The sequence below is a fragment of the Paramormyrops kingsleyae genome, chromosome 17 (assembly GCF_048594095.1).
Source record: "Paramormyrops kingsleyae isolate MSU_618 chromosome 17, PKINGS_0.4, whole genome shotgun sequence".
NCBI classification, from domain to species: Eukaryota; Metazoa; Chordata; class Actinopteri; order Osteoglossiformes; family Mormyridae; genus Paramormyrops; species Paramormyrops kingsleyae.
The window spans coordinates 10407017-10433005 of NC_132813.1; the positions used below are offsets into that span (position 1 = coordinate 10407017).

The following is a 25989-nucleotide window of genomic DNA, read 5'->3' on the forward strand; positions in this document are numbered from 1 at the left end:
TCACTGTTCCTCTTCGTTCTCTTCTCTCGGTCACACACACACACACATTTGTAATTATATCTTTGTGGGGACTCTCCATTCATTTCTATGAGGAAAACTCTAATCCCAACATGACTACCTTAACCCCTATCCAGCCCTAACCTTAACCATAAGTAACCAAACGAAATACTTTTGGTATTTTTAGTTTTTTAATTGCATTTCTTATAAAACCGACAAAATATGATAATAAAACTGTCTCCGCAAATCTGGTCCCCACGATGTACAAATTACAAAAATGCATTAGGTGCCAGCTGATGTGAGTGCTGAATGAGATGCCTTGCAGTAATGGACTGAATCACCCAGCAAAGAGAAAGTCAGGTGACACACCCCTGCAGTTCATTACTTCCAGAACCTAAGGATAGAAAAAGAGCAGAGCAGAGCCTTATACACAAGCTGATATTGAATGAAGGGATTAAATAGTATCAGTTATAAGAAATAAAAGTACTTGATACTCGAAATGCAACTTTCAGCTTTTTTCACCTAATTATTTTACTATTTCCTCTGTTACCTTTACGTCTAATTTAGTCATCATCTTTGAGGTAATAATCCATCTACTTCACAATGCGTTCTACTTCCCACCTTGTACCTTATTTTGTTATAATGTACCTAAACAGATAGATGACTGTCCATCACAAGGCCCACACACATTTTAGAAGCATTGATTAACCTATGAAAGAGGGAACTTTATCCCCAGGGAGGAATTTCTGTTGTCCAGCGTCATCAGAAACATAAATAACTCCAAGGACAATATCCTTTACTCCTCATCCTTCATTGCTACGTCTCATAATCACAGAATCATCAGAGCACTTCTGCAAATGGCATGGACCAGAGTGTGAAGTCAGCAGCGTACAGAGTAAACAGTAATGGTGTCCCTTGCACTGGATGAACTGTGGCCTGTCAGTGATGTAATCTATGATCCAGGTTGCCATGGCATCCTCAGCTTGCATCTCCTTGAGCTTTTCCACCAGCAGGGAAGGCAGGATGGTGTTAAACACAATGGAGATGTCAAGGGAGAGAATCCTCATGATGTTGCTCTTTTTCCACAGGTCTAAGGGGCTCTGTCAATTTTTTTATAAGATTGTATATTGCACATCTATCAGTGCCTGGTATGCAAACCAAAATAAGTTTTCAAACAGGTGGAAACATGGAAAATTGGGGAAATCCATCTTACCCATATATTTTTTTTTGAGAAATACAGCTCAAAGCTACCAATCATGACCTAATTCTTTCTGCCATCTTGCAGTCCTTTACTGATTATAGTTTTTGTCATGGTGTGTCTCTCTTGCTTCAGATTTTCAGAGCTGCATGTATGGAATTTCCCTGCTCCTCTTATGAGGAACAGCTGCAGGTAGATTATTGGGAATTATCTTGTGCCTGATTGGATGGTCTGTATCCAGTGAGTTTCAGTGTTGTATGTATCAGCTTTGTCGTTTGATTTTAAGGCGATCATTTCTGATACTTATTTGTGTCTGTAGTTTTTGCCTCCTACATTCATACTATAAAGCTGTAGTAACATCCAGTGAGTATTGTACAGGGTCTGCAAGCTACTCCATGTATTTTATCACTTCCATCCAAATCGTGAGTCGACACTCTCTTTTTTGAACCAGTGACAGGCTCCTCTACGACATGCTTGCGCCTGTGACAGGAGAAGCTGGCAGAAACTGAGCACGAAATAGCAAGTTGCACCTGCTTTACCTCCCAAATTACTCAGCCATTACTCTGAGGCTCACTGCCTATGCTTATGCTCCTCCCACTGTGCCTATGAAATCTTCACGTCATATCGCCCACATCCTTTGTATGCAACACAAGGCCTTTATCCCCTAAGTACACACATTTTGCATATTGTTACAACAGCTACTCATAGAGTTACTAGAACAGCTAATGAATATGTGTAAATATATACTAAAGTAATTTTAAAGTGTAACAGGGTGGAATGGGGTTGCTGAGTAGCTCACTAGATAGAATTGTTACCTCACATCTCCTGGGTTGGGGGCTTGAATCAGTATTGTGATTAGTGTGGGTGTGTTTGTATTTATTATATTGTGCGGACCTGTAACTTTTGACCTTTTTTGGTCCCCATAAGGATAACCTCAATTTTATGAAAATCTGTGAATTAATAATACTAAAAATGCCAAAGGTCTTGTATTTAATTTGGTTACTTATGGTTAAGGTTAGGGCTGGGTAGGGGTTAAGGTTGTCATAGTTGGGATTAGGATTACAGCCATAGACATTAATGGAGAGTCCCCTCAAAGATATGAATGTGTGTGTGTGTGTGTGTAGAGATGGCATGTCACCCCTGTCATGGTGGTCACCACCGGAAGCTTTAGTCCAAGGACATGCGGTTAGGGTAACTGGCATCTCTAAATGGGCTGTTTTGTGTGCCTTGTGATTGACCAGCATCCCATGCAGGGATCTACTGCAGCCATGTGTCCTGTACTGCCATGGATGAGTTCCAGTCTCCCCAGTGACCAGGATTAATGGTTAGTAGATTAATGGTTTTCAGGGATGTAAGCGTGAAGCATTTTTTTCTTTAAAAAAGAAGGAGGTCACACTCTTACTGGAATGAACTGGGACTTGTTTGCATAACCTTTTATGGACATGCCCTGAGCCAGGAGAACTGGATCATCTAGTGAGGTCATTACTCCGAGACGATTATATTATGTACTTTATTGAATGTCAGTACAGTCAGGTTCACCTGAGTGAGATCCAGGGCAAATTATTTACAGCAAATCAAACAGACCAGATGAACTTGCAGGCTTCATTAGACTTCATTTAGATGTACTTCTCTATGCATCGTTCTTTTTGTGTACATTTATACATGTTATTTGCTATAATCACAACACTATTCATATCTATAACTGAAGAGGGGACTGAACAGTTGGGGTGTGCAGTTGCATATAAAGACTGTACATCTTAAAAGTTTGAATTAATAACCCTTGAAAAGACCTAGATATGTGCCAAATCACATCAACTTAAGAATTCAGTATAGTTGATATTCTTCCCTTTAAACATATGTTCTTGCATATGTCTATGTAAGAAAATGTTGTACGGCTAGCATTTCTGTTCTATTTCAGGGGGACACTGCTGAGGGAGTACTGGCACTGCTGATGTGAAAATCAAACAAAATATTGATATTCCCCAAAGTCCATCTCTCTGTCGTAGATACAAGGCAGCATTACCCATGTGCAAAAGCGGGCACAAACGCTCATAGTAGCTCTACCCAAATCCCAGCCAAAACCGCTTCCCCCAAAACGCGGATCAGTGAGGCAGTCCACCGCCTGCATTTCTGAACTGGAGTGGAAAGTGAAGTTTCTCCTCCCCGTGTAGTGAAATAGGGAGATAAAGTCTTCTACTCTCTTGGCTTGTTCTTAAGTTCTGATGCGTCTGGTGCCTCCTTATGTTGACCCGCACCACTGGACGATACGCACACCAGAATAGTACAAAACAACATCTATTTCCAGTGTGCTGGCCTGCCTCGTTTCCCGTGACACCACTCACCCCCTGTCCCACCCCCTCACCCCCTTACCCCTCCTCATTTAAGGAGAGAGATGTCGTCGGCGAAATCGCCCCCACCCAGACGGAGGCAGCGGGTGAAGCGCCATTGGCAGACAATGAGGCACAGAGGCAGCATGAAGAGAGCACATATGCCAGCCATGATGTAGGCGATGGTCATCAGGGTAGACTCGTCTGTCTGAGGTATGTTGTAGCCGCAGTCCTCCAGGTCCATGCTGTGGAATGGGCCCTCCACCGAAGCTGTCCGGAATTCATCGTGAACTGAGGCAGAAATTTGAGGGGGGGCGGGTGACACACAAAAAGACCGGTCATTGTATGGCAGGACTGTTAAACTCTACATGTAGGTCGACGGTTCAGTAGGACTTCTTAAACCGTGACAGAAGGACCCCAGCAGTGTTTTTTTCCACCTGGTCGCTAAACCCATCAGATTCAACCAATTAATTTAACAGCATCAGTGGTCGCTTGTTGGCTCAGTAGGTTGCGCAAACCTCCAGCGCTGAAGATTCAGGTCTTGCCTTCAGCCCCGTATGTGTGCTGTGTATGCTCTCCCCACGTCCGGAGGAATCCCTCACATAGTCCGAAGACGTCCAATCGAAATCAGTGTTTCTGAAGCCAGGCAACGTATCAGATGGTCCACATTGGGGGAGACCAATAATATGGCCCGTCTGGGGTCCCCAAAGACCGGTTTGAGAAACACTGCTCAAAATTACCCTAAGTATATGACTGGATGTATGTGCTCTGTAATGGCATCCTGTCCTGGGTCTACCTTCTCCTTGTGCTCTTTGCTGCCTGGGATAGGCTCCAGGGCCCCCATGACCCCATGGGGGGATTAACAAAACCCGTGTAACTGCCTTTACTGAATTCCAGTTTGTTAATGAAAAGCATGCTGGGCTAAAGCACTGGCAGGCATGCAGTGCCAGGCATGCAGTGCCTTTATGTGCTTTTGTCCATTTTGCACCTTCAGCACAACCGCACTCATTGGAGCACAAAAAAATGAGTCGTTCGTGAATGATATCCATGGTGACAGCACAAACAGTGCTCTCCCCGTGCCCCGTGCCCTCCCACGTACCATGGCAGGTGCTGACGGCGAATCCGATGCGCTTCCTCTGGCGGTCGAACACCACGTAGAAGCCCTCCATGATCACGGCGCCCATGACGGTCCCGGTGCTTGACTGGGACACGGCAAACTTGTAACAATCTTCCTGTGCCGACGCCACGTCCTCGACGGGCCGGAGGTATTGCTGCCGAGAGACGGGCCCCCGTTGAGAAGCACGGAGGACAGCAGACGCTCGAAAACACTGGCCATTCATTCCCCAGTCAACGAACACAGCATTTAAGCATACGACACCGTCTAAAAGTCTGCAGCTCTCACATTAGAAACTAATGTTATTCCTGTAAAAAACGGTTACATCAGTGGTTGTATCAAAATGCAAAAGCAATATCAAACTGCTATGCCATTGTTGTTTTATAACAAATACAAAAATGAAGCATTTGCAATACAAATTTTTCTTTTTTGCAAAAAAAAAATAACAAAAGTAAGAATTTTGGTATGACCAAAACCCAATGCAGAAAAGCAACAGCAAGTATTAATTATATTCTTAGTAATAAGAAATATTCAGTGGTGGACAGTTAAAAAGCGAGACAGGTCCAGGCATCAACAGAGGCATGCAGGCCAGGACTCGTGGAACGATAGACTAATGGCCATAACAGCACACAGACAGTTGCTGTCGTCCTTTGGCGATGCCTCCACCGCCGGCCCTTTTCACAGGACGCCCCTGGGGTTCAGGGCCGCCTCAATCGCCCCCCCCCTCCCCCGCCGCCGTACCTGCGGCAGGATGGAGATGCGGAAGGACTGGTTGCGGTTCTCGCTCATCAGGTAGAGGGAGATGACCGGGAAGATGTGCCAGGGAGTGGTGCCTGTCTGCCAGCACACCAGCTGCTCTCCCAGCCAGAAGCCTGATGGGAACTGCTCGGTCTGCCGAGTTCGGGGGGGGGGTAAGGGATGGGGATGAAGGGAGGGCATACAGTAATGAAAGTGATGATGAGCTACAGCAGAATCAATGAAACTGGTGAATATGTTAAGTATGTTCAACATCCTTCATTTGCCTTTTGTACATTGGTAGAGTAGATAGGAATTCTTATATATTAGGAAAGCACCGATCTCAATACTACTACCGATATTGGATCCGATACCGTCCTTATGTACTCGTCCTTGTAACAATGTAACACCGACGCATTTGCCTACAACCAATACCAAGTAATGACGTTTCAGCGATATCATTATAGAGCAAAATAACGGGAGAAAATGTTTGCAATGCGGAGATGCTTCAAAGTTAAGAATGAAAACAAAAGCAAAGCAGTCTGCAAACTGTGCTCTACTAAACTATCCAGAGGAGGCACAAAAGCAGGTTCGTACAACACTACTAATGTCATTAAACATGTAAAAATTAAACATAAAGAAGAGTATGATAGAATCGCCACCAGCAGCCCTCCGCAAAAACCCACCATGCAGCAAACACTGGCTTGGCGTGGAGAGAGAAAATGTCAAACTGTAACCCTCTTGCAGTGAGAATAACAGAAGCTCTCCCAGCATAATGTCAAAATGGTGATAAACACAGAGCGTAATATTATTTGAGGTACTATTTTCCGCAGAGACTAAAAGGCGAGAATCAGCACCGCTAATCAGCATGTCCCGCCCCACTGCCCCCCATCTGGGAAGATTAACGGATTTTCCATATATCGTTTATTCATGCTTTCACGTTTTCTTTTTCCACCTAAAAAAAATTACGTGCCTTGCTTAGTGCCACACGTGTGATTGTGATTGTGTGTGTGTGTGTGTGTGTGTGTGTGTGGTGGGATGATTTCGATAATGGTTATCCCGAAATTTTTAAATTAAAACATTGCATATTATTTTTTTAGACATCCTAATTGGTATCAGTGAGTACCAGAAAGCAAGTACGAGTACGAGTACTCAGTATGAAAACAATGGTATTGTTACATTCCTCTCCCTTTCTCTCTCTTTCTAAACACACACACACACACACACACACACACACACACATATATCATTACATACTGTAAAAAACATGACTTAAGTTTCCATTTTTATCAGTAGTAAATTCTTGAAGGAGGACATGTGAGGCATGACGTTACATCTATTCTATTACATGAGGTTACAAACAGGAAGCTGATGCAATGAAATCAATGGAGAGGCTGGTGTACATTGCTTTGAGAGGCCGGGACCTCCCCCCGTTCAGGGACAGTGCTGGGGGGGCCGGGATCAGGGAGGGGTGAGCTCACCGAGGAGGCCGCCTCGATGGCCTTGACGGCGGCCTGGAAAACCTTGCGGGGGAGGCGGAGGTTGGTGGTGCCACTATCCACGATGCTCTTGTCATAGTTGTACTGCGGCGGGGGGGTGGGGGTGGGGGGGGGGGGAGATGTAAACAAGGGAAAGCCTGACCACCTTTTTATAAAAAGACTCGACGAGTATCCATCTCTCCCGCCATGAATGACTGGAAGAATCAGTCCCCAGCACACTCTGTCTATGAGTACAGACAGAGGCCACAGAACACAGTTAGATATTTGGTGAATATCAGACATAATCAGTCACTGACTCTCCCAGTACAAATGGGTTTTTAGACCTACTCTCTCGGAGAGCCTTCATTGCCAAACCCCTGTCTCTATACGGCCTAAATTTTGTTAATGGGTCATTCCATGCAATGTCTATTTTTAAATAAGCTAACCTCCTTTGAATCCACATAAAAAAAAATCATGTTTCCCAGTGGTTAGAATGTCCTTTCTGGGTGTGTGTGTGTCCAACCAAACAAAAGACTGGAATATCTCAAAACTGACCCATTTTGGATCCATTTTTCTACAACAAGACATCCACAGGAACAGCGAACAGACAATGGTGGGTTTGGTAAGATTTTGAAAATGGTTCAGTAACTTTTGAGCTAAGACATCTGAGAGCCATCAGTAGATTCATGAGCTATACAATGCTGTAAATATTCAGAAAAATGACAAGTAAGACGTGAATATAAAGAGTAAATGGGTGCCGTTCGGGTTAAAACATTACCCAGTATTCAAATGGAATAAAAGACTAATTTAATAGTAAACATAAAACCTTCCATGTTAGTCGTCAGGGTTCTTTGCTATTGCTTTCATAGTTTCACCTTCACCATCACATCAGCTACAGCATAGATTTAACCAGGAACTGAGAGTAACTGTCACTCTTTATAATGGTAATCCTAGGTGACATCTCTAATCAATCTGTTAGCTGATTAAAGTTGTGCTCACTATAGCAATCAGACAGAGTTGGCGCGTTCCAGAATACATTCACCGGGTCCAATTTAAATCAGGAAATGGAACTGGAGCTGGAATTTAAATCTCCCTGAAATTAAAATTCAATTCCAATTCTGTTCCCTATTGTTTTTTCCAAATCCAATTCCCAATTTCCTGATTTGGACTGGAATTGATTAATGCATTCCGGAATGGCCCCAACCCTGATATCAACTGCATTATTTTAAAAACTTTTTACCAATGTTTTTACTGTATCTTTCTTGTGTTTCTCTGTCTGTTTAAGCAGCGGTTTAAGAATAATCCATGCGGATGCAGGCATGTTAAACCTGACCTGAATCTAAGGAGAGAGTGGCACTTTCACATGAACTGCACAGCGTACAAATACATGCACTTCACTCACACAGACGCCAAGGAGCAGGAAAACACCCACAACACCAACCAGCGTTTTCCACCCAGGCTCTCACCTCCTTGCAGTCCATGTTGAGATCCTGCCCATTCACCTCGATGCGCACGATGATGACCTCATAATACCACTCACGGCGTATCGGCGTGTACCACAGATCGCCCACGTACAGGGAGGGGTCTACCCCCCCAATGATCTGAGGACAGGAGAGGAAAACTTCATACAGCACATATTTCTATATATATACACACACACACCTGTGATGGCTGGCTCCCCATCCTGGGTTGTTCCCTGCCCCGTGCCTGTAGCTTCCGGGATAAGCTCCCGCGACCCAGAAGGATAAGCGGTTTGGAAAATAGATTGATACACACACACACACACACACACATACATATCTCTCTCTCTCTCTCTCCACATTTTCAGTAACCTCTTGTCCTATTGAAGGTTGCAGAGGGTCCGGAGCCTATCCCGGAAGCGACGGGCACCAGGCGGAGAATAACCCAGGATGGGACACCAACCCATCGCAGGGCACACTCACAGACCATTCGCTCACACGCGCACAATTCTGGTGATTCCAATGAACCTCAGTATGTTTTTTGGACTGTGGGGGGAATCTGGAGTATCCGGAGGAAACCCCACTACGACATGGGGAGAACAAGCAGAGAACATGCAGAGAACAAGCAGAGAACAAGCAGTTCACACACATGGAGCCATGGCAGAGATCCTAAATGTGGTCAGAGATGATTAGTAACAGCGCTAACCCCCCCCCCCCCTCGTCCACTTTCTGGCCTCACCATGCTGCCCCCCACAGTAGCGCTGTCCAGGCTGTAATTCTGGCTGTACCCGGTGCCACACAGCTGGAGGGAGAAGAGGTTTGGAACTGTGGTCTGCCGCACCAGCGAGTCGAAGAAGGGCTCCAGCGTCTCGTCGGGCTTCAGGCAGAAAGAAGACAAGGTTTAGGTTGCGGAGAAAACATGGCTCCTCTGGTCTTTATTGACCTTTCAGTCGGCAGTCGTGCAAATGCCTGTGTGTGTCGGTCATAAAATCTTTCTCGTCTAGTTTGGAGGTGGTCAAGGTCAAGACGGAGAGGAGTCCCACAGGTACTGTAATTAAAGTAGACATGTCTCAGGCATTGGGCATGAAACAGAAATAATGATATCCTGCTGTACCTTTCCTGCATGCGTCTTACACACCTGTCCACTTCCACCCCTCTCTGAGCAAGCGGGGATTCATATTCCAATATCCTCATCCATACTCGCTTCCCCATTTTGATAGAAGGCCTATATCTTTTATCCTTCATCTACTTCCACTACACATCTACCCTTGAATGCAAGGTTGGCATGAGAGAATATTCCATCCTACACCCTTTCGAGATCCAATCTAACTCACTCACTCGTGCAATCTCAGCGTAGGCCAGCCCAAGGATGCCCTCCCAGTTGGAGCCGTTGATGAAGAAGTGGTCGGACTGTGTGATGGCAGCGATGTTAGCCCGCAGGGAAACGTTGGGTCCGTGGGGCACAGACACCACGTCGGTGCCCAGCTCCCCTTCCCAGCGGCCCTGCGTGTATGGCACATACACACTGTGGCCAAGGTCCCTATACGAACTTGATCTGAAAAGCAGAATACAAACACACTAAGGATATTTGCACCAGATGGTTGTTGGTTTGAGCTGAACCTCATGTAGTAGGTCTAAATATCTCCAGTATAAATCTTCCCTTATTCAAGTCTTTAGCCATGGATAATAATACAAATTAAGCAAATAATTCAAATACTAATATAATAATAGGAGGATTGTGAAGAAGAGCAAGCCACCAGAAAGCCTAGTACAGACTAGATGTCAGTGTTGTGAACTAATGAGCAGTGTACTCACAATGAGCAGTGGTAGTATCTGAAGTGTACTCACAATAAGTGGTGGTGGTATCTACAGTGTACTCACAGAGATTGATGGTGGTATCTGCAGTGTACGCACAGAGAGTGGTGGTAATACGTGCAGTGTACTAACAGAATGTGGTGGCAGTAAGTGCAGTGTAATCAGAGAGCGGTGGCAGTATGTGCAGTGTACTCACAGAGAGCGATGGTAATACATGCTGTGTACTAACAGAATGTGGTGGTAGTACGTACAGTGTACTCACAGAGAGCGGTGGTAATACATGCAGTGTACTAACAGAATGTGACAGTAGTAAGTGCAGTGTACTCGCAGAAAGCAGTGGTAGTATCTGCAGTGTACTTACAGAGAGTGGTGGTAATACGTGCAGTGTACTAACAGAATGTGGTGGTAGTAAGTGCAGTGTACTCAAAGAGAGCGGTGGTAATATGTGCAGTGTACTAACAGAATATGTTGGTAGTTTGTGCAGTGTACTCAAAGAGAGCGGTGGTAATATGTGCAGTGTACTAACAGAATATGTTGGTAGTTTGTGCAGTGTACTCACAGAGAGCGGTGGTAATATGTGCAGTGTACTAACAGAATATGTTGGTAGTTTGTGCAGTGTACTCACAGAGAGCGGTGGTAATATGTGCAGTGTACTAACAGAATATGTTGGTAGTTTGTGCAGTGTACTCACAGAGAGCGGTGGTAGTATCTGCGAAGGAAAGGATGAGCTGCTGCTCCAACAGCAAAATTACTGCTGCCTGTGTCCACCAGGATGTTCAGCTGTGGGACACGTACACACAGCAAATTTTAAAGAATGTGATGGATAGTAATTGCTCCCGTTTATAACCAGTGATCATACACCACCTTAGGAAACAGTAATAAAATCCAAACCGTGTGTTGACAAAAACAGTTCACATAATAATATAAAAACCTAAGTAGGAATAAAAAAATAATATACAATGTAAACAATATAACAATTTATAGAATCATGTTAGTCTCAGTCTTTGTTATTACCAAGAAATTAATGTTTAATCGTTTTCATTTTCAATTTTATTTTCAGTAACACTTTATTTCAGGGGACACAAATAATGTGGTAGTACACTCTTACTTAATGCATTAATTAACCATAAAGTTCTGTACTGATCCCATGTTTATTCATCATTAATAAATCATGACGGTTCATCTACCACATGCAGTTACTACTGTATATTTGCTCATAATTTGTACTTGAGTAGTAAATGAGTTACTGAGTTACTTGTGCCCCCTCAAGTAAAGTGTTACCATATTGTCTTGATGGTTGAATCTGTATTTTCCTTCATTGGCGGGGGGTGTGTGACATGAGCAGCGTGGCGAGCGTTTTGTCATTCATCCCCACCACTGCCGTGTCTGTGTGGAGTTTGCACACCCTGCCCATGTTCTCTGGATTTCCTCCCATGGTGTGATATCATGCATGTGATGTCTTGCAATGGGCAGACACCCCCTCCAGGGAGCCCCCTGCCTCTCGCTGTTAGCTTCCTGGGGGGCCGCAGGCCAGACATAACCCTCAACAGCGTAAGCAGTTTTGGACACCAGACCTTATTCTGCCGCCTGATATGCAGCCTAACCACTGACTTGGTGCCCTTGTCTTCATCGTTGGCTTATTAGCGCAGTAAACTGACCCCATCACTACCTATCTGAGGGGACCTGAAGCAGCAGACCTTTAAATTGGCTCAATTTATATTATCCCTGTATACATACTGTGAAATTAATATTGTGAGTTTCGAAGCTCAGTGGTTGAACCTGAACCAATTAAAGGCTGACACAGTTAACGGGATAAACATGTATGCAAATCAGAATCTTCACAATTTCCTGGCGACGCAGATTGTAATTCGATATTTTCTGCTGAGAGACGATGACAGACTATTACTGTAACACCGAGAGTGATTGTACACACTGAAAATGAGTATTAAGGCACAGTGAGGTTAGATTTACAAATTAAAACTTCCATTCAACACTCAGCTGTAGCATATGTGTATCGTGAGCTACTATTTATAGCTATTTATAGAGGGGCCACCACTATACTGCAAAAGGAGAAACTGACTGTGCACCGCAATCATCTGTTACATTATACAACTCATGGCCATTTAAACCAGTATTCAGGCAATATTATAAACCAGGGGTGGGGAACCTGATGTGGGTTTTTGGGATGACCTCTCAATCAGCCAATAATAAAGCAGTGGCTCTCAAGTCCTGGGGACCCACTGTGATTGGCTGATTGAGAGACCATTACAAAAACCTGCACCGGCCCTCCATGGATCAGGTTTCGCACCCCTGTTATAAACTGAAATATGTGTTCTTTGGAACAAGTAGATTGTGGGCCACTAATTATCAAGGCTCAGCAGTGGAAATGGCTGGTCTGAACGAACAGTGATTCCTACAGCTCTGAGCAAACAATCAGGAAGGTTACCAGCAGTCTGCGGGAATATGAAGCAAACGTGTCCCAGGGACCGGCCAGGTGGCTGGACGAGGATACGATTCTCCACATGGACATGAAAGGCGAAAAATTATGAATTACTACATTTCCAGCCACGGTCACTAAAGTGCCAGGAAGCTCATCAAAGTATCTAAAGGGCAAATGAATTATTGATTCGCATCCTACTGGACACCAGAGACTAGCAGTCTGACTGACTGACTCAACTGACTGGGCACAATCCGATATGAAGACAGGGAGAGAGAGAATGAGAGTAAGAGAGAGAGACAGAGAATGAGAGAGAGAGAGAGAGAGAGAGAGAGAAAGGGCAACCTGAGATCAGCAATCAGCAGAGGAGGGGAGCAGGGACAAGAGACAATGCAAAGAGCAGCTGATTACGAAGAACACAGACACAGGACTGTGGGGACAGCAAACAGAGCGACTGCTCCTCTGAGGCTTCAACAGTGTCAGTATAAGGCATCACTCATTTAATGATCCACATTAAATATCCAGTTTTATCCCAGTATATAAGATTTCAATCCCAAAGAATTGACCATCACGTGAGGTGTCACGTAATCCCCAGGGTTAGAGGTACTGCAAAACTCATGACTGGCAGAGATAATTGGCAAATAGCTTTGGACAAAGGTGCTTCCTAAATTAATGTAAATGGTAATAGAAACAGAAATCCTGCCTCTACATTCGAACTTTTCAGAAAGCTGGGGGCAGATCGCGCCACTCGTTTCCTGTTTATAATGACTGACATGCAAAACGGTGGTATCAGTTTCCATGTAAGCGACTTAAACCGAAGTCACACATTAATAAATTTCTTCCGCAGAGCTGCAGCCAATCAATGCACAGGAATTCACAGGAAAAATCCCAGTCATCACCTTGCAGTAAATTCTGGTGTCTGCTACCTTATACACCCCCCCCCCCGCCCACCCCATCCTCTCCATATATTTCTGATGGGTAAGCAGACTCACGATACTTCTCTACTCCCTCGCTTCCCTCCACCAGAGTTCAGGGTAGACAGCTGCATCCTGCCTCACCAGGGACCCCCACAGGAAATGCATGAAGGTCTCCGCTGCACCCCCATATCTGTCTCCATTACCGGGAAACACTGATAACTCCTCACCTCTCTCGCGTCCAATGGCATTTGATGGGAAATAGCTGACAATGGCACAGGAGAAAGTTTGATACTGAGGAGGGACACAACTTAATTAAGCTAAAGTTATATTTTTTTAGACGAATGAAGTCAAATTAAATATTAGGGGGTGCAAGTCCCACCCTGCCCCCCAACTCCTACACACCTGATCGCTGACATTCTCCCAGCACACGATTCCCTAACTTAACGCTACTTAACACAGTCTTGTTCATCCACAAAAATCCATTAATTATATCTGTAAGCATCAAATAACAACCAAGCCAACATTTTATCACAGGATTTCAAGTAACCAGCAGCCGTCCTTTTCCATGACATTTGTATCTTGCTCTGTAGTCAAGGTCACAAATATATATGTTAAAAAATATAATTTTTTTGGTTGGACAAATATCCCCTGCTCCAAAGGAAATAGATTCATATAACTCAAGCTTTGTGTTTCATTATCCGCTCAGTTTGTGCAGCAATTTTCTTGATTTTTTTTTCTCATTTGTTAAGAGTTGTATTTCTCAAAAAAAATGCTGTAAACGTTTTGGTTGTATGAAAAGGGAGGGGCCAAGGGAGGTCAACTTCAGTCAAAGTGCTTTCTGGGGGTACCCCCCAGCATAATGCCTCGCCCCCCTCCTTAGTGCCACCCCGTTCCCTGCACCGCAGCTGGCAGAAAGGATGCATACAATTGTCCCGTTTCTTTCCCTCACCCAACAAACACACAGACGCGCACACACACACACTCTCCCAAACACACTTATACACACACAAACACTCTTGGAAACCCATAAAATGCATTTGTTATATAAAGACCTCTTATCCAGACAACAATCCAGATGTTTCCCTGATTTAAAAAAAAAAAAAAAAAAAAAAACATTGGTATTCATAATCAAAGAGCACCAGTGCTGTGATCTGAAAGAGGATTTCACAATGATAACCAGATGTTATTTAAAAAGTCCTAAACGTGAGTAAGCTAGCGGCATAAAGTTAATATAGACACATACTACGTTAAGACTCATAGTACAGATGAAAGTTAATACTTTATGCAATACCTGAGATGGCTCAGTACGACGGAAAGGGCATCCTGACTGGTTCAGGATAGGGTTTTGGGTGCAGGTGCCCGGGTATCAGCCGGGACACCGCTGCAGAGGGTGCTTGGGGATGACCTTACCTTTTGCGGCGGAGTCCCCACTGCCATCTCCACGTAGTAACCTTGTCCAGATTTGCCCCGGAGGTTGTCGATCATGTCCACGAAGCTGATGCCCTCGGCGCCCCTGCGCCGCCTGCTCGCACCCGGGGCCCGCTGCTTGGCCGCGGGCTGCGCTTCAGACGGGAGGCCCTGTCGCAGAGGGACGCGAATGGCCAGCGGCTCCGGCACGTCGCGCCCGGAGTCGGGGCTCGCATTACCGAACAGTGTCCAAAGCATCATCCATAGAAGCCAGGGTGCCTCCATCTTAAGACGTTTCCAATGTAAAGTGTTACTCTTATTTTAGCCCTTCTCCTTATTCCTAACCCGAACTTGTTCTTCCTTTTCCGTGCTTTCTGGTGCCTGTAATAATTATTGCAGCATTGCTGTTTATAGGTCCGGCGTAAATTTTAGATGCTGTTATCCAAGTACCGACACCGTTATTATTATGCGTTATTTTGTACAAAAAAAAGAGCCGACTGTTATTTTTTTCCCGATGTTGCTGTTTTCCTCCTGTGGTCCTTAAGTTTAAATTTAGAAATGTGCTGCCACCTTTTACGCCCCACTGCCGTTTTTATGCATAACCTCCCGCTCCCTGATCAATGTTAAAAACAGGTAAAACTGACACACGTAACAAAAACATATTTGTGTGATATAGTCCTGTATTTGTGAATATCAGATTACATATTAAATATAAGGAAATTCCCAGTACCAGATCAACGAGGATAAAAATATAAATGACTAAAATATTTAAAAACTGAGCAAAATAAAATACTTCTCTTTAAATGTCTCCGGGTGTCAGAAAGCGAAGGCTGGACACCCGGCGACTCTCGGTGCTGTTGCCTGTCCTGACATCGTTCAGTCACACGGACAACCTGCCGCCCTACTGTCCACCATAATCCGCATCTCCTCCCCGAATACAATCTACTGCTTCTTCCCTCTTCTCCGCCTCCCTCTCGGCGCTGTCAGCATCCAAGCTGAACCAGGGTAATCGGTACGTCTTGGTGGCCAAAGCATTCTGGGATTTGTAGTTTTGTGTGTATGCGCTTGATGCGATTTTATTCGCTTTATGCAAATACGCGCGTTGTACGATCTGCTTGAACTAATAACACACAAATAATTGTACTTTTTGATATCTTTAATCGACACGGTGTTTTGGTGTTTCTAGGCTAGGAAATTAGTGAGAACCCTTTATTAGTAGCTGTAGAGCGTCCTTCAGTAGCAATAACCTCCATTAAATGTAGGTGCTGATCAGACTTGCACAACAGGTAGGAGGAATTTTAATGGAAAGCTGTTCAAGTTCTTTCGTATTTCAGGGATTTCCTTTGTGAGCAGCTCTCTTCAAGTCATGGCACAGCATCTCAGTTAGGTGGAGGTAGGGAGTCCAAGTCTTGGACTGAATGTAATTTTCACTTGACTGTTCCCTCAATGACAGCGAAGCAGCCCAAACAATGATGCTTCTTCCCCCTGTATTTCGTAGTTGGGGTGGGGCCATGGTGTTGGAGTTCATTGCTTTGTTTGTTGATTTCCAAAGAGTTCAACTTTTCTCTCATCAATCCACAGAAAATTGTCCCAGAAAATCTGTGGAACATGCAGTACAGATGCAGCGGTGTGTGTGTGTGTGAGGGGGGGGGGGGATTATGTTTATATTACATTGTGGGGACTAAATTGTCCCCATTTTTCAGGTCCCCACAAAGATCTGTGAATGCAACCAAAATTCTCGTATTTTGTTTGGTTACTTAGGGGTAAGGTTTGGGCTAGGTAGGGGTTAAGGTCGTCATGTTGGGATTAGAGTTTTCTCCACAAATATATAATTACAAACCTGTGTGTGCGTGTTTTGGAGAGTAGCAGTTTCCTCTGTAGTGTCCTTCCATGAGCGGCATTCTTGTTCAGGATTTTCTTACAGCAGCCACATGAAGTGAGATTTTGGCAAAGGGATCTCTGCTATGCCCCAATGCTGTTTCCCTGCGGTTCTTTATAACCTCCAAAGGATGCACACTTCACTCTTACCATGACCTTTGCCCATGTCCCTATCCAGTCATATAAGCTTCACCAGCTCTTCTTCTGAGGTTGTCTGAAATCAACTCTGATCTGGTCATGTTGCACTTGAATAGATATCTGTTGTGAAGAGTCGGTAACTAATACTGTGTCAAGACAGGGCAGGTCACACCCACAACTGAATTCACTGGTATCCAATTACCCTCCATCAAGAGTCCATTGTCATAAAGGTTCGCATAGTTTTATCATTAATGACCAAGCATGATAAAAACCATTTTCTCCGTAAAGGTATGGAAACATAAAATGTTTTGCTTGTTGTTTGTTAAAGCAAACTAACCAGGCCACATTTTAGGTGCCATTTTTGCCGAAATTAAAATAATTCCAAAAGGTTAGCAAAATATTGCAACTGAACATGCAAGTTTTTAATGAACAGCAGCAATCTCAGGTTCAGCTGCAGAGGTCCCAAAAGTCAGCTGGATTTTACTCCCTCGCGTAATTTATTAAATGATTTATGACCTACATTTCACATGCATTTAGGGTTTAGGGTTTATTATTACCCAGTATTGCATTGAATAGTGGAAAGAAGGAAGGAAGAAAGGAAGGAAGGATGAAAGGAAAGGCAGAAAGGAAGGACAAAAGGCAGAAAGGAAGGACAAAAGGCAGAAAGGAAGGATGAATGGAAGGAAGGGTGAAGGTAAGGGAGGACAGAAAGCAGGAAGTATGGAAAGCAGGAAGGAAAGAAGGAAGGAAGAAAGGAACGATGAATGGAAGGAAGGGTGAAGGTAAGGAAGGACAGAAGACAAGAAGGAAAGCAGGAAGAAAGAATGGAAGATAGGATTGAAGGAAAGGGGGAAGGCAGGAAGAAAGAATGGAAGACACAAAGGAAGGGAGGAAGGAAGGCAAGAAGGATGGAAGGCAGAAAGGAAGGATGGGAGGACAGAAGGAAGGATGGAAGGAAGGGAGGAAAGAAGGAAGGTTTTGGATGTAAAACCACACAGATGTGCCCAGGTGTCTGGGCTGATTTTATTTTTTTCTCGTCGGTGCACAGAAGTATCAGACTTTAGAGGCAAAGTAAAGGAGAAGCAGGCAGCTGATGGACTGACATGAAGGAGGCTCTGTGAAGCGAATGGTTGCATCACTTTTTTATACTCTGCCTCAGTAGGAAAACAAGAGCAAAGCAGACTGGTAAAATACAAGTGATAGGGCTCTCAGAGATAAAAGCCTAGCAGCACCTCTTCTTCTGCCTAAGGAGGGCACCAACTTTATGTCTGCACCTCCTGGGCGTGTAGATCATGCAGGTGGGACCACTATGACTGTTTACTGGGGGTAGAGTGACCTAGGACATAGGTGGAGGAGATTTTGTTTGGCTTGATGGGCACATCTGTGGAGAGAGGCGACAGAGAGAGAGTTTACGTTATCATTTACCTTTTTGTTGTTTTCATCCATATGCACTTTGTCAATAAGAATGTATTTTAACAGATATTGCATTTAAGGGTACTGTTACCAGTCAGAAAGTCAGCTCATCATACAGAGGTCACAATGGTCCACCCCCATTTTGTCTTGGAATAGTTCGTTATTCAGTTTCTCATAGATCTTCTCCCATTGCTTAAACACCCATTCCAAATCGAAAGAAATGACGACCATCGCATAACTCCTTAAATGTGCATCCTGTCAGCCACCTGCTTCCTTTCAGACTGCAGAGACTTCTTCATGCATCATAACACAGTTGGAAGAGAGAGGGAGGTATTCGCCTGATTTCTCCCACACCCCTGTAGGTGGCCAGCTCACAGAATGCCGCACTGTAAAGTTATGAGAAGGTGAGGCACCCAGCTGTCCAACCCTGGCAATGAACTAATGTGACAGACCAAGGTAACCCCCAGGTCCCCCTGTGAGATGTTCCCGCAGCTGACCTCTGCACCACTAAGTTACGAACCTGAATGTTGGTTCTGCTTCTTCTGGTGCCGTTGCTTTGCTTTGTTCTGCTCTTGCTTACTTCCTTGCACCTGAGAGCTGGGAAATGAGAAAGAGATTATAGGGCACCTGTTGGAGCACAAGAATATTCCCACTCCCACAAAAATCCTTGTAACCCAATACAAGTTACACACACCCCTCAACATCACGAGATAAGGTGGCTCATAAGCCATGCTAATGATATTTGGGATCACTGCCAAGTCTGCAGAAATCAATGCTATCTTGCAGACCTAGAATAAGCACAAAGCGGACGTATGTACCAGATGTCGGGAAATGCACTTGTGACCCAAAGAGTGGACATGCTATTGTATGTTTTGAGGGAAGTGCTTTACATAGTTTTCCTAGTAAAATCCCATCTATCTCATAATGGGGTTGTGGCGAGTCAGGAGCCTGTCCCAGCAGAGCAGACACACACACACGCACACATACACACACACACACACACACACACACACACACACATTCCCCCCACAGAATGCTTTAGAGTGAGGCCACGTGCTATATATATGGTTAAAATCATCCCTCCATTTTCTAGTGTGAAGTTTGGCTTGAAAACCAGTATGTTTCAAAGTACAGGTAAATCTGATAAAACTTTCATGAACTAAAGGGGTATTTGCTTCATTATCACCTGATGTGAGCAGTTGGATTTCAGGAAATAAAAAAAGGTTTAGTGTCATAACCAGTTTTCCTATCTGGTTTTAAGAAAACAGCCATCATTAAATGCTGAGATGTCAGTTATTAATTAATATACACTATAATCCAGGGGGGCAATCCAATCCAGAAAGAGCTGGTGGGTTTGCGGCTTTCCGCTGCAACTACCTAATTAGATTACTAATGTTGCGTTCCATTTGAACTGGTAACTTGGAAATTCCGAGTTCCTAGTCAGAAATTTCAAATGGGATGCTTCCTGAAGTCGAAATTCTGACTCATGAACTCGGAGGAATCAACACAAGCCTGACCTCAGAATTCAGGATGGCTGTGCCCTTTATCAACAGAAGTTAAAGCTGTAGTTTTATACTGTTTATTAATACTTGCGTCTTATTTGTGGCTCTTAAAACTGGTCGTACACACAGTACTGTCCAACCACTATCTGTGGACATGTTACTATGGTGTTTTTATGCGCGAAATCCCATGTAATTTGTTGTTATCCATCGATATTGCGAACAAAGGCTAACAATTAACCGGGTTAGAACTGGGGCCCATTTCAGAAAGCAGGATTTCTTGGTTAGCTGGATAACTTGTCGGATTTAAGGTGGTCTGGGCTAAATGTAAGTGAATGAAGATAAAGGCTATTTAAACTAGGGTACCTTAAATCCGATATGTTATCCGGCTACGAAAGAAATCCTGCTTTTTGAAACAGGTCCCTGGTATTGCTAAATGACTTTTCCTTGGTTAACTGGAATGGCGTTAACTTGGGTGTGACGTCATTCCCAGGTCCAAGTTCTGACCTCTGTGGTAAATGGAATGCAGCATACTTAGAGGACTGATAGGCTGAAGATTTCTCACATCTGGGTTTGAACAGGTTGTCCCAAAAGGTTATCCCAAAAACCTGCATATACACACTACCCCCTTTAGCATAAGATTGGCCACCCCTGCTATAATCTTTATATATATAGTCACATATATATTGTTTAAAAACATAGTCACATATATTGTTTAAAAACAATGGATATTTTGATAACACTTTACCTTAGGGGCACAAGTAACTTAGTTACTCAGTGACTACTCAAGTAAAAATCATGAACAAATCATGAACAAATATGTAACTGCACAAAACACATGAATTGTGTTTTGTACTCCGACAAGTAAAGTGTTACTGATTCTTTTGACATTGAATTAAGTTACACAATATAATTTTTGCTATTAATCAATCCACAAGTCACCCACCTTCACAAATCTCAGGAATTTCACAAATGAGATATCCCAAGTAATGGAAAAAAAGACAAAATATATCATGCAGCCTGTCTGCATCTTACCATTCAGCTGTGTCATTGGACCGAAATCCTTTGGCGAATGGATTGCTGGCTATCTTTAACTGGGTGATCTGATTGGGTGAAAAAGAACAAAGGGGAGAGATACTGAAATTAACAAAAGTTAATATAAAATGTAATAAGTATTAAGGATTGCAAGAGTCTTCAAATTGGATATTTTTAGAGTGTGCCTTATTCCATCCATCCATGTTCTTTAACCGCTTATCCTGTTCAGGTTCACGGAGGGTCCAGAGCCTAACCTGGAACCTAACCCAGAGCCTAACCCGGAGCCTAACCTGGAGCCTATCCCAGAGCCTATGCTAGAGCCTAACCCGGAGCCTATCCCAGACCCTACAGGCACAAGTGTGCCTTATGATGTTTTGATGATTTTTAGACCTGAATCCTTCAACAAATATGATCAGCTGCAGAAATTTCCTGACTAATTCAGCAGACACTTATGAGGAGTCTTGGTCATTAGAGCTGCAGCACTATCCTTTGGTACTGTTAGAAGGCCACAGACAGAGAATCACTGTGTTTGGACGCTGGAACAGTACCCTGTGATTCTGGTAGGCGGTGACAGCAGTGAAGCGAGTCTCACTGAAGGAGAAGGTCAGGAAGTTCTGGTGGGGATGTTGCTGGTAGTTGTGATGTGGGTCCACAAACACCACGTGGAACCGAGGCTGGTACCGGTGCATGGAGTTTAACATTATCTGTACACATATATGCAAAATGTACAGTATTAGTTTGGTTTCCATGGGAATTACGGAGCCGCGCATTCGCCCAGAGGACACTCACGTGTCCGTTGTCATCGAGCAGGTTGTTGGTGAGCTTCAGCTGGTCGAAGGACACGGTCTGCTTCATCCACTGGGCACCCTTGGCGGGGGAGTCAGGGTGAAAGTGCACTCTGCCTGGCATCACAGGGTCTGCCTGTCCTGCCACCAGCCAGGACGAGCTGTGAAATGCATACCTGGGGGGATGAGGTGGGGAGCGAGAGGGATTGATCAGAGAGGCAGCCTCATGGAGCGCCGTGTCAACGGCCAACTCAGCTCAAGCTGAACATTTATGTGTCTCTATAGCGGTGTTTCCCAATCCAGTCCTGGGGACAGTCCACGTTTTTGCTCCCTCTCAGCTCCCTACTGGGGAGCAGGGAACTGGGAGGGAATAAAAACATGGACCGATTGTGGGTCCCGAGTACCGGGTTGGGAGACACTGCTCTGTGGGAATGAGGATTCCCACCTGTATCTCTTGTTATCCACAGGGATGAAGTCCATCAGGAGAACGTACTCTGCTGCTGGGTCCATTCCAGAAATCTGGACTTGAAATGTGGGAAACATCCGCCTGACAAGCAATAATAATAAATCAGCTGTTTTACATTCAAGCTTCTAATGTCCATCTGTGGTACCAGGAGCCCGACATGCTAACCTTCCTGCCTTAGTGATGATCATTTCCATACCCAGCTGGTCAAACTGCCTCCACAGTGCACTCATCTCCAGTTGAACTTTGACCCCGGCAACCTGGGGGGCTTTGACACACTTATTACCAGCCTCTGTAACACCCGAGAGGATGGAAACCCCCCCCAGGGAGGGAATTTGATTGAGCAAGAGAGAGGGGAAGAGAAGAAAGAGTGAGATATTAGTAATTTTGTATTTCTTTTTGTTAAAGCTGTGAAAATGATACTGTTTGTATCTCTACTCTCAGCATTTCCTGTTAGTAGATGTACTACATATTAGGTGGAATGAAGTAACTTGGACAGAATTATCTGAGTGTTTTGCCGTTTGCATGAAGATTTTATAGCCTTTTTTTGACAACACATTAGAACATGCTGTGCATCCAAATTTTCTGCCAGAATAGGTACAGAAGATAGAAACACTGACAACAGGCAGAACGCTGTAAGTATTCGATGAGAGATGAAGGAAAGCTCAGAGGATGCTGCCATCAGAGCAGAAACAAACAAATAAATGAGGAGAGCGAGTAGGGGGTATTAATAAAACCGTCCAGCAATTTACAACACGGGAGACCAAAGAATACAAACAGCATATAACTGTAATGAATCTACAGATGTATTGTGCTATTCTGCAAATGAATAATAGCCCATATTCTATAATTGCTTCTACAGTGCAGGGATGCACTGAACCTGGATCCTATCCCAGGAAGTTGAGGGACACCTTGGGCAGCCGGCCCATGTCTGATATCTGGCATGGTCTTTCACACAAACGAACTACCGGCAACTTTAAGGACAGTGGGTCTTCTGAATGGGATATTTTTGGAGGGTGGGTGTAACCAGAGAAGATCCACATGAGCCCACCACAAGAAGGACATGCAGATAGATAGATAGATAGATAGATAGATAGATAGACAAAACGACAGATAAATAGATAGATAAACGACAGACAGATAGATAGATAGATAGATAGATAGACAAACAATAGACAGACAGATAGACAAATGACAGATAAATAGATAGATAGATAAACGACAGACAGATAGATAGATAGATAGATGATAGACAAACGACAGACAGACAGATAGACAAACGACAGACAGACAGATAGACGAACGACAGACAGATAGATAGATAGATAGATAGATAGATAGATAGATAGATAGATGTTATACGTTACATGCAAATGACAGACAACATGCAAACTAAAAGACACTGATCAAGCATCTATCTTGAATAATTAATTAGACAAAGGCAGATTCAGTTCAGGTCCAGGAAGTAAAGTTTCAGACCAAGATATTCTTTCAAGCAACCAGCTAAGTATAAAGAGTCACCGTCACATCACAAAGTACTCAACTGGTTGGTCTGGATTTTTACTTTCTGGACCTGGACCACCCACCTCTGGGCAATGGTAATTAACAAAGATGGAGCCTCTATACCATCCATGTGAGCTGTGGGTAGACACTCCATGGCTGCAGAACTCAAAGGCAATGTCCATCTGCCTGCCAGTCCTTCAGGTCCAGATCCGTAGGGTGATTCTTCCCACTGGTCCATCTCTGGGTCTCTCTGCTGAATGACGTTTGTTGTCCAGCTAGGTGTCACCGCCCGGCCACCATAAATAGGTAAAAGATGTTGCTGTATGTCCTCAGATTTTTTCTGGGTATCCATCTTTATCAGACTGCAGCTGTGTAAAAGCCTTCCCTTTAATAAGCTTTGTCAATGCAATCACTCGCTGCTTCTCAATCTTAGCCGCTTCTGAAAGCTACTTTTCTGAGACATCCAAGTCGCTTGATTTATTTCAGCTCCTTTCTTATTTAGAATGAACTCATTGCTAACAGTAGCGAGAACAGCCAAAGTGCCACAACTGTTAGCCTCAGTAGCTCTCACAGAATCTCCAGGGCATGCGGTGATGTTTTGTTGTGTGATGCTAATGACAAGGTAAAGCCATCCTAGCACAAGCACCTGGATGCGTTCATGCTACTGCAGGCTCAACAAGCCCCAAAATCTCCTTCGTGACAGCACAACTAGCTGGTTCTGTCTGGACCGGTCCCCTCCGACAGCAGGCCCATTTGCGATGATGCAATGGCGGACGGCTCTGCTCTTATAGTGTCAGGAGAGGCGGGTTAGGAAACCACCTGATCCTACCACCAATTAAGCCATCAAAATTGTTTGTGTTGCCTAATAAAAATCAATTCATTCTTACTACAAGTTCATTAATCATGAAGAAGCATAGTTGTCTGGCACCACTCAACACTGAACTAATTGTATTTCCAAAAAAAAAAATCCTGCACAGGGACACACACTGTGCAAACACCCCCCAGGTCCACAAATAAAAGCCAAACAAGAATCAAGGGACTCAAGAATAATGATGTAAATCTTTGGCCATCAGTCTTCAGGATCTCCACTGGTCTGTCTGAACTCCAATCTTCCCGTGTCCTGGGTGAGGCAGCACGTCAGCCCTCCAGCCATCTTGGATAGTCACAGTCTACTGATAAGCATCCTTTCCCATAAGGCCCGACAATCAGACGTGAAGAATCACAGATACCCTGGAGCTAAGGGGCCAGGAAAAAGGGGGGCTTCTGTCACCATTTTACAAAGCTGCTCAAGCCTGGTTTGATATTCCTTTGGCTCAGGTTTTCCTAATGACGAGGGTTGAACACATTGAACAGCACTTAGTCCAATGTAATCATTAAAAAAGTGAACACTCTGAGTTAAGCATAGATCGTCTTTATTGTCCTGCCAGACATACTGACCCTATATGCAACATTTGGAGATGCTGCCAACTGCCAGCTCTCAGATTCTCATGCGCGACAAACAGCAACACATTAATTTTGCCCTGGATAAAATAAAAGGATAAAATGCATTTGACATTACTTTAAATGCTTTACATTTGAATCTTGAGAACAGGTGATTTGGTTGAAAAAGGCTTGTTTATTCCTAATAGTAATCCTAGTTTGTGTATGATTTCTGATCCTTTTCTGCGCCTGAAGCGCAAAAGCTGCTCATTATGCCGCAGATAAGAGAGCAGGTGAAAGGATGGTGCTGAAGTATACAACCTAGGGGCACCTAATCCATCTCCCTCCCTAAAAAACGCTTCCCAAAGTCATGCCTCAGCTTGTCAATAGAAGACCAGATTCATTATTTTCCCTCATTAATCAACCCACTTATAATTATGCTGTGACAGATGTGACAGCATCCAGTCTCCCAGTGACCAGTCCCCTAACCTTTCTGCTAGGGTTTGCATGTTTTTATTTTGTTGCATTAATGGCACATAGTTGAAGTGTGTTGAAATAACAGTGCAGCGTTTCGTCCTGTATTTTTTATAATACTCCAGGCATACTCCAGCCATACTCCATCCATGTGGTAACCTTGATTTGTGTTTCCCTTGACATTTTTTAATTGATGTTTATAACTTTCATATGCTTGATGTATTGGCTGAATATCTGCTGGTGCTGAATTATTATGTTCTCTGGAAAACCAGTGTAATCACTGCCCCTTGAAGCCCTTCATTGTATGACATTATATATTTATATGAAATGGTTCAAACACACTTCTTTAGACTGCTTTGGTTTCCTGAAGGTATTTCAGCTGGTAAATGTGTTATAGTAGCTTATTTGCCAATGGAGGACATTTAATCTCCATCACAACAAGGTGTATGGTGAAGTCTCAACCCAGGGTCCATTTCTGGTGTGTTATGTATGAGCCA

General features: G+C 44.0%; 2 protein-coding genes across 2 annotated transcripts; both read right to left on the minus strand.

Moving 5' to 3' along the window:
* Positions 1 to 2686: 2686 nt before the first annotated feature.
* bace1 (beta-secretase 1) lies at positions 2687 to 15869 on the minus strand. The gene is made up of 9 exons (XM_023812259.2): positions 14889 to 15869; positions 10816 to 10904; positions 9648 to 9864; positions 9049 to 9186; positions 8316 to 8450; positions 6853 to 6954; positions 5378 to 5527; positions 4622 to 4793; positions 2687 to 3813 (listed from the first exon to the last, which is right to left on the minus strand). The coding sequence occupies exons 1-9, from the start codon at positions 15168 to 15170 to the stop codon at positions 3572 to 3574; spliced, it is 1527 nt and encodes a 508-aa protein (XP_023668027.2). The 5' UTR covers positions 15171 to 15869; the 3' UTR covers positions 2687 to 3571.
* A 2339-nt stretch (positions 15870 to 18208) lies between these two features.
* Positions 18209 to 23041, minus strand: LOC111844080 (T-box transcription factor TBX1). Its single transcript, XM_023812207.1, has 8 exons — positions 23008 to 23041; positions 22265 to 22388; positions 22079 to 22180; positions 21638 to 21809; positions 21397 to 21552; positions 20849 to 20916; positions 18835 to 18911; positions 18209 to 18282 (listed from the first exon to the last, which is right to left on the minus strand). The coding sequence occupies exons 1-8, from the start codon at positions 23039 to 23041 to the stop codon at positions 18209 to 18211; spliced, it is 807 nt and encodes a 268-aa protein (XP_023667975.1).
* Positions 23042 to 25989: the final 2948 nt, after the last annotated feature.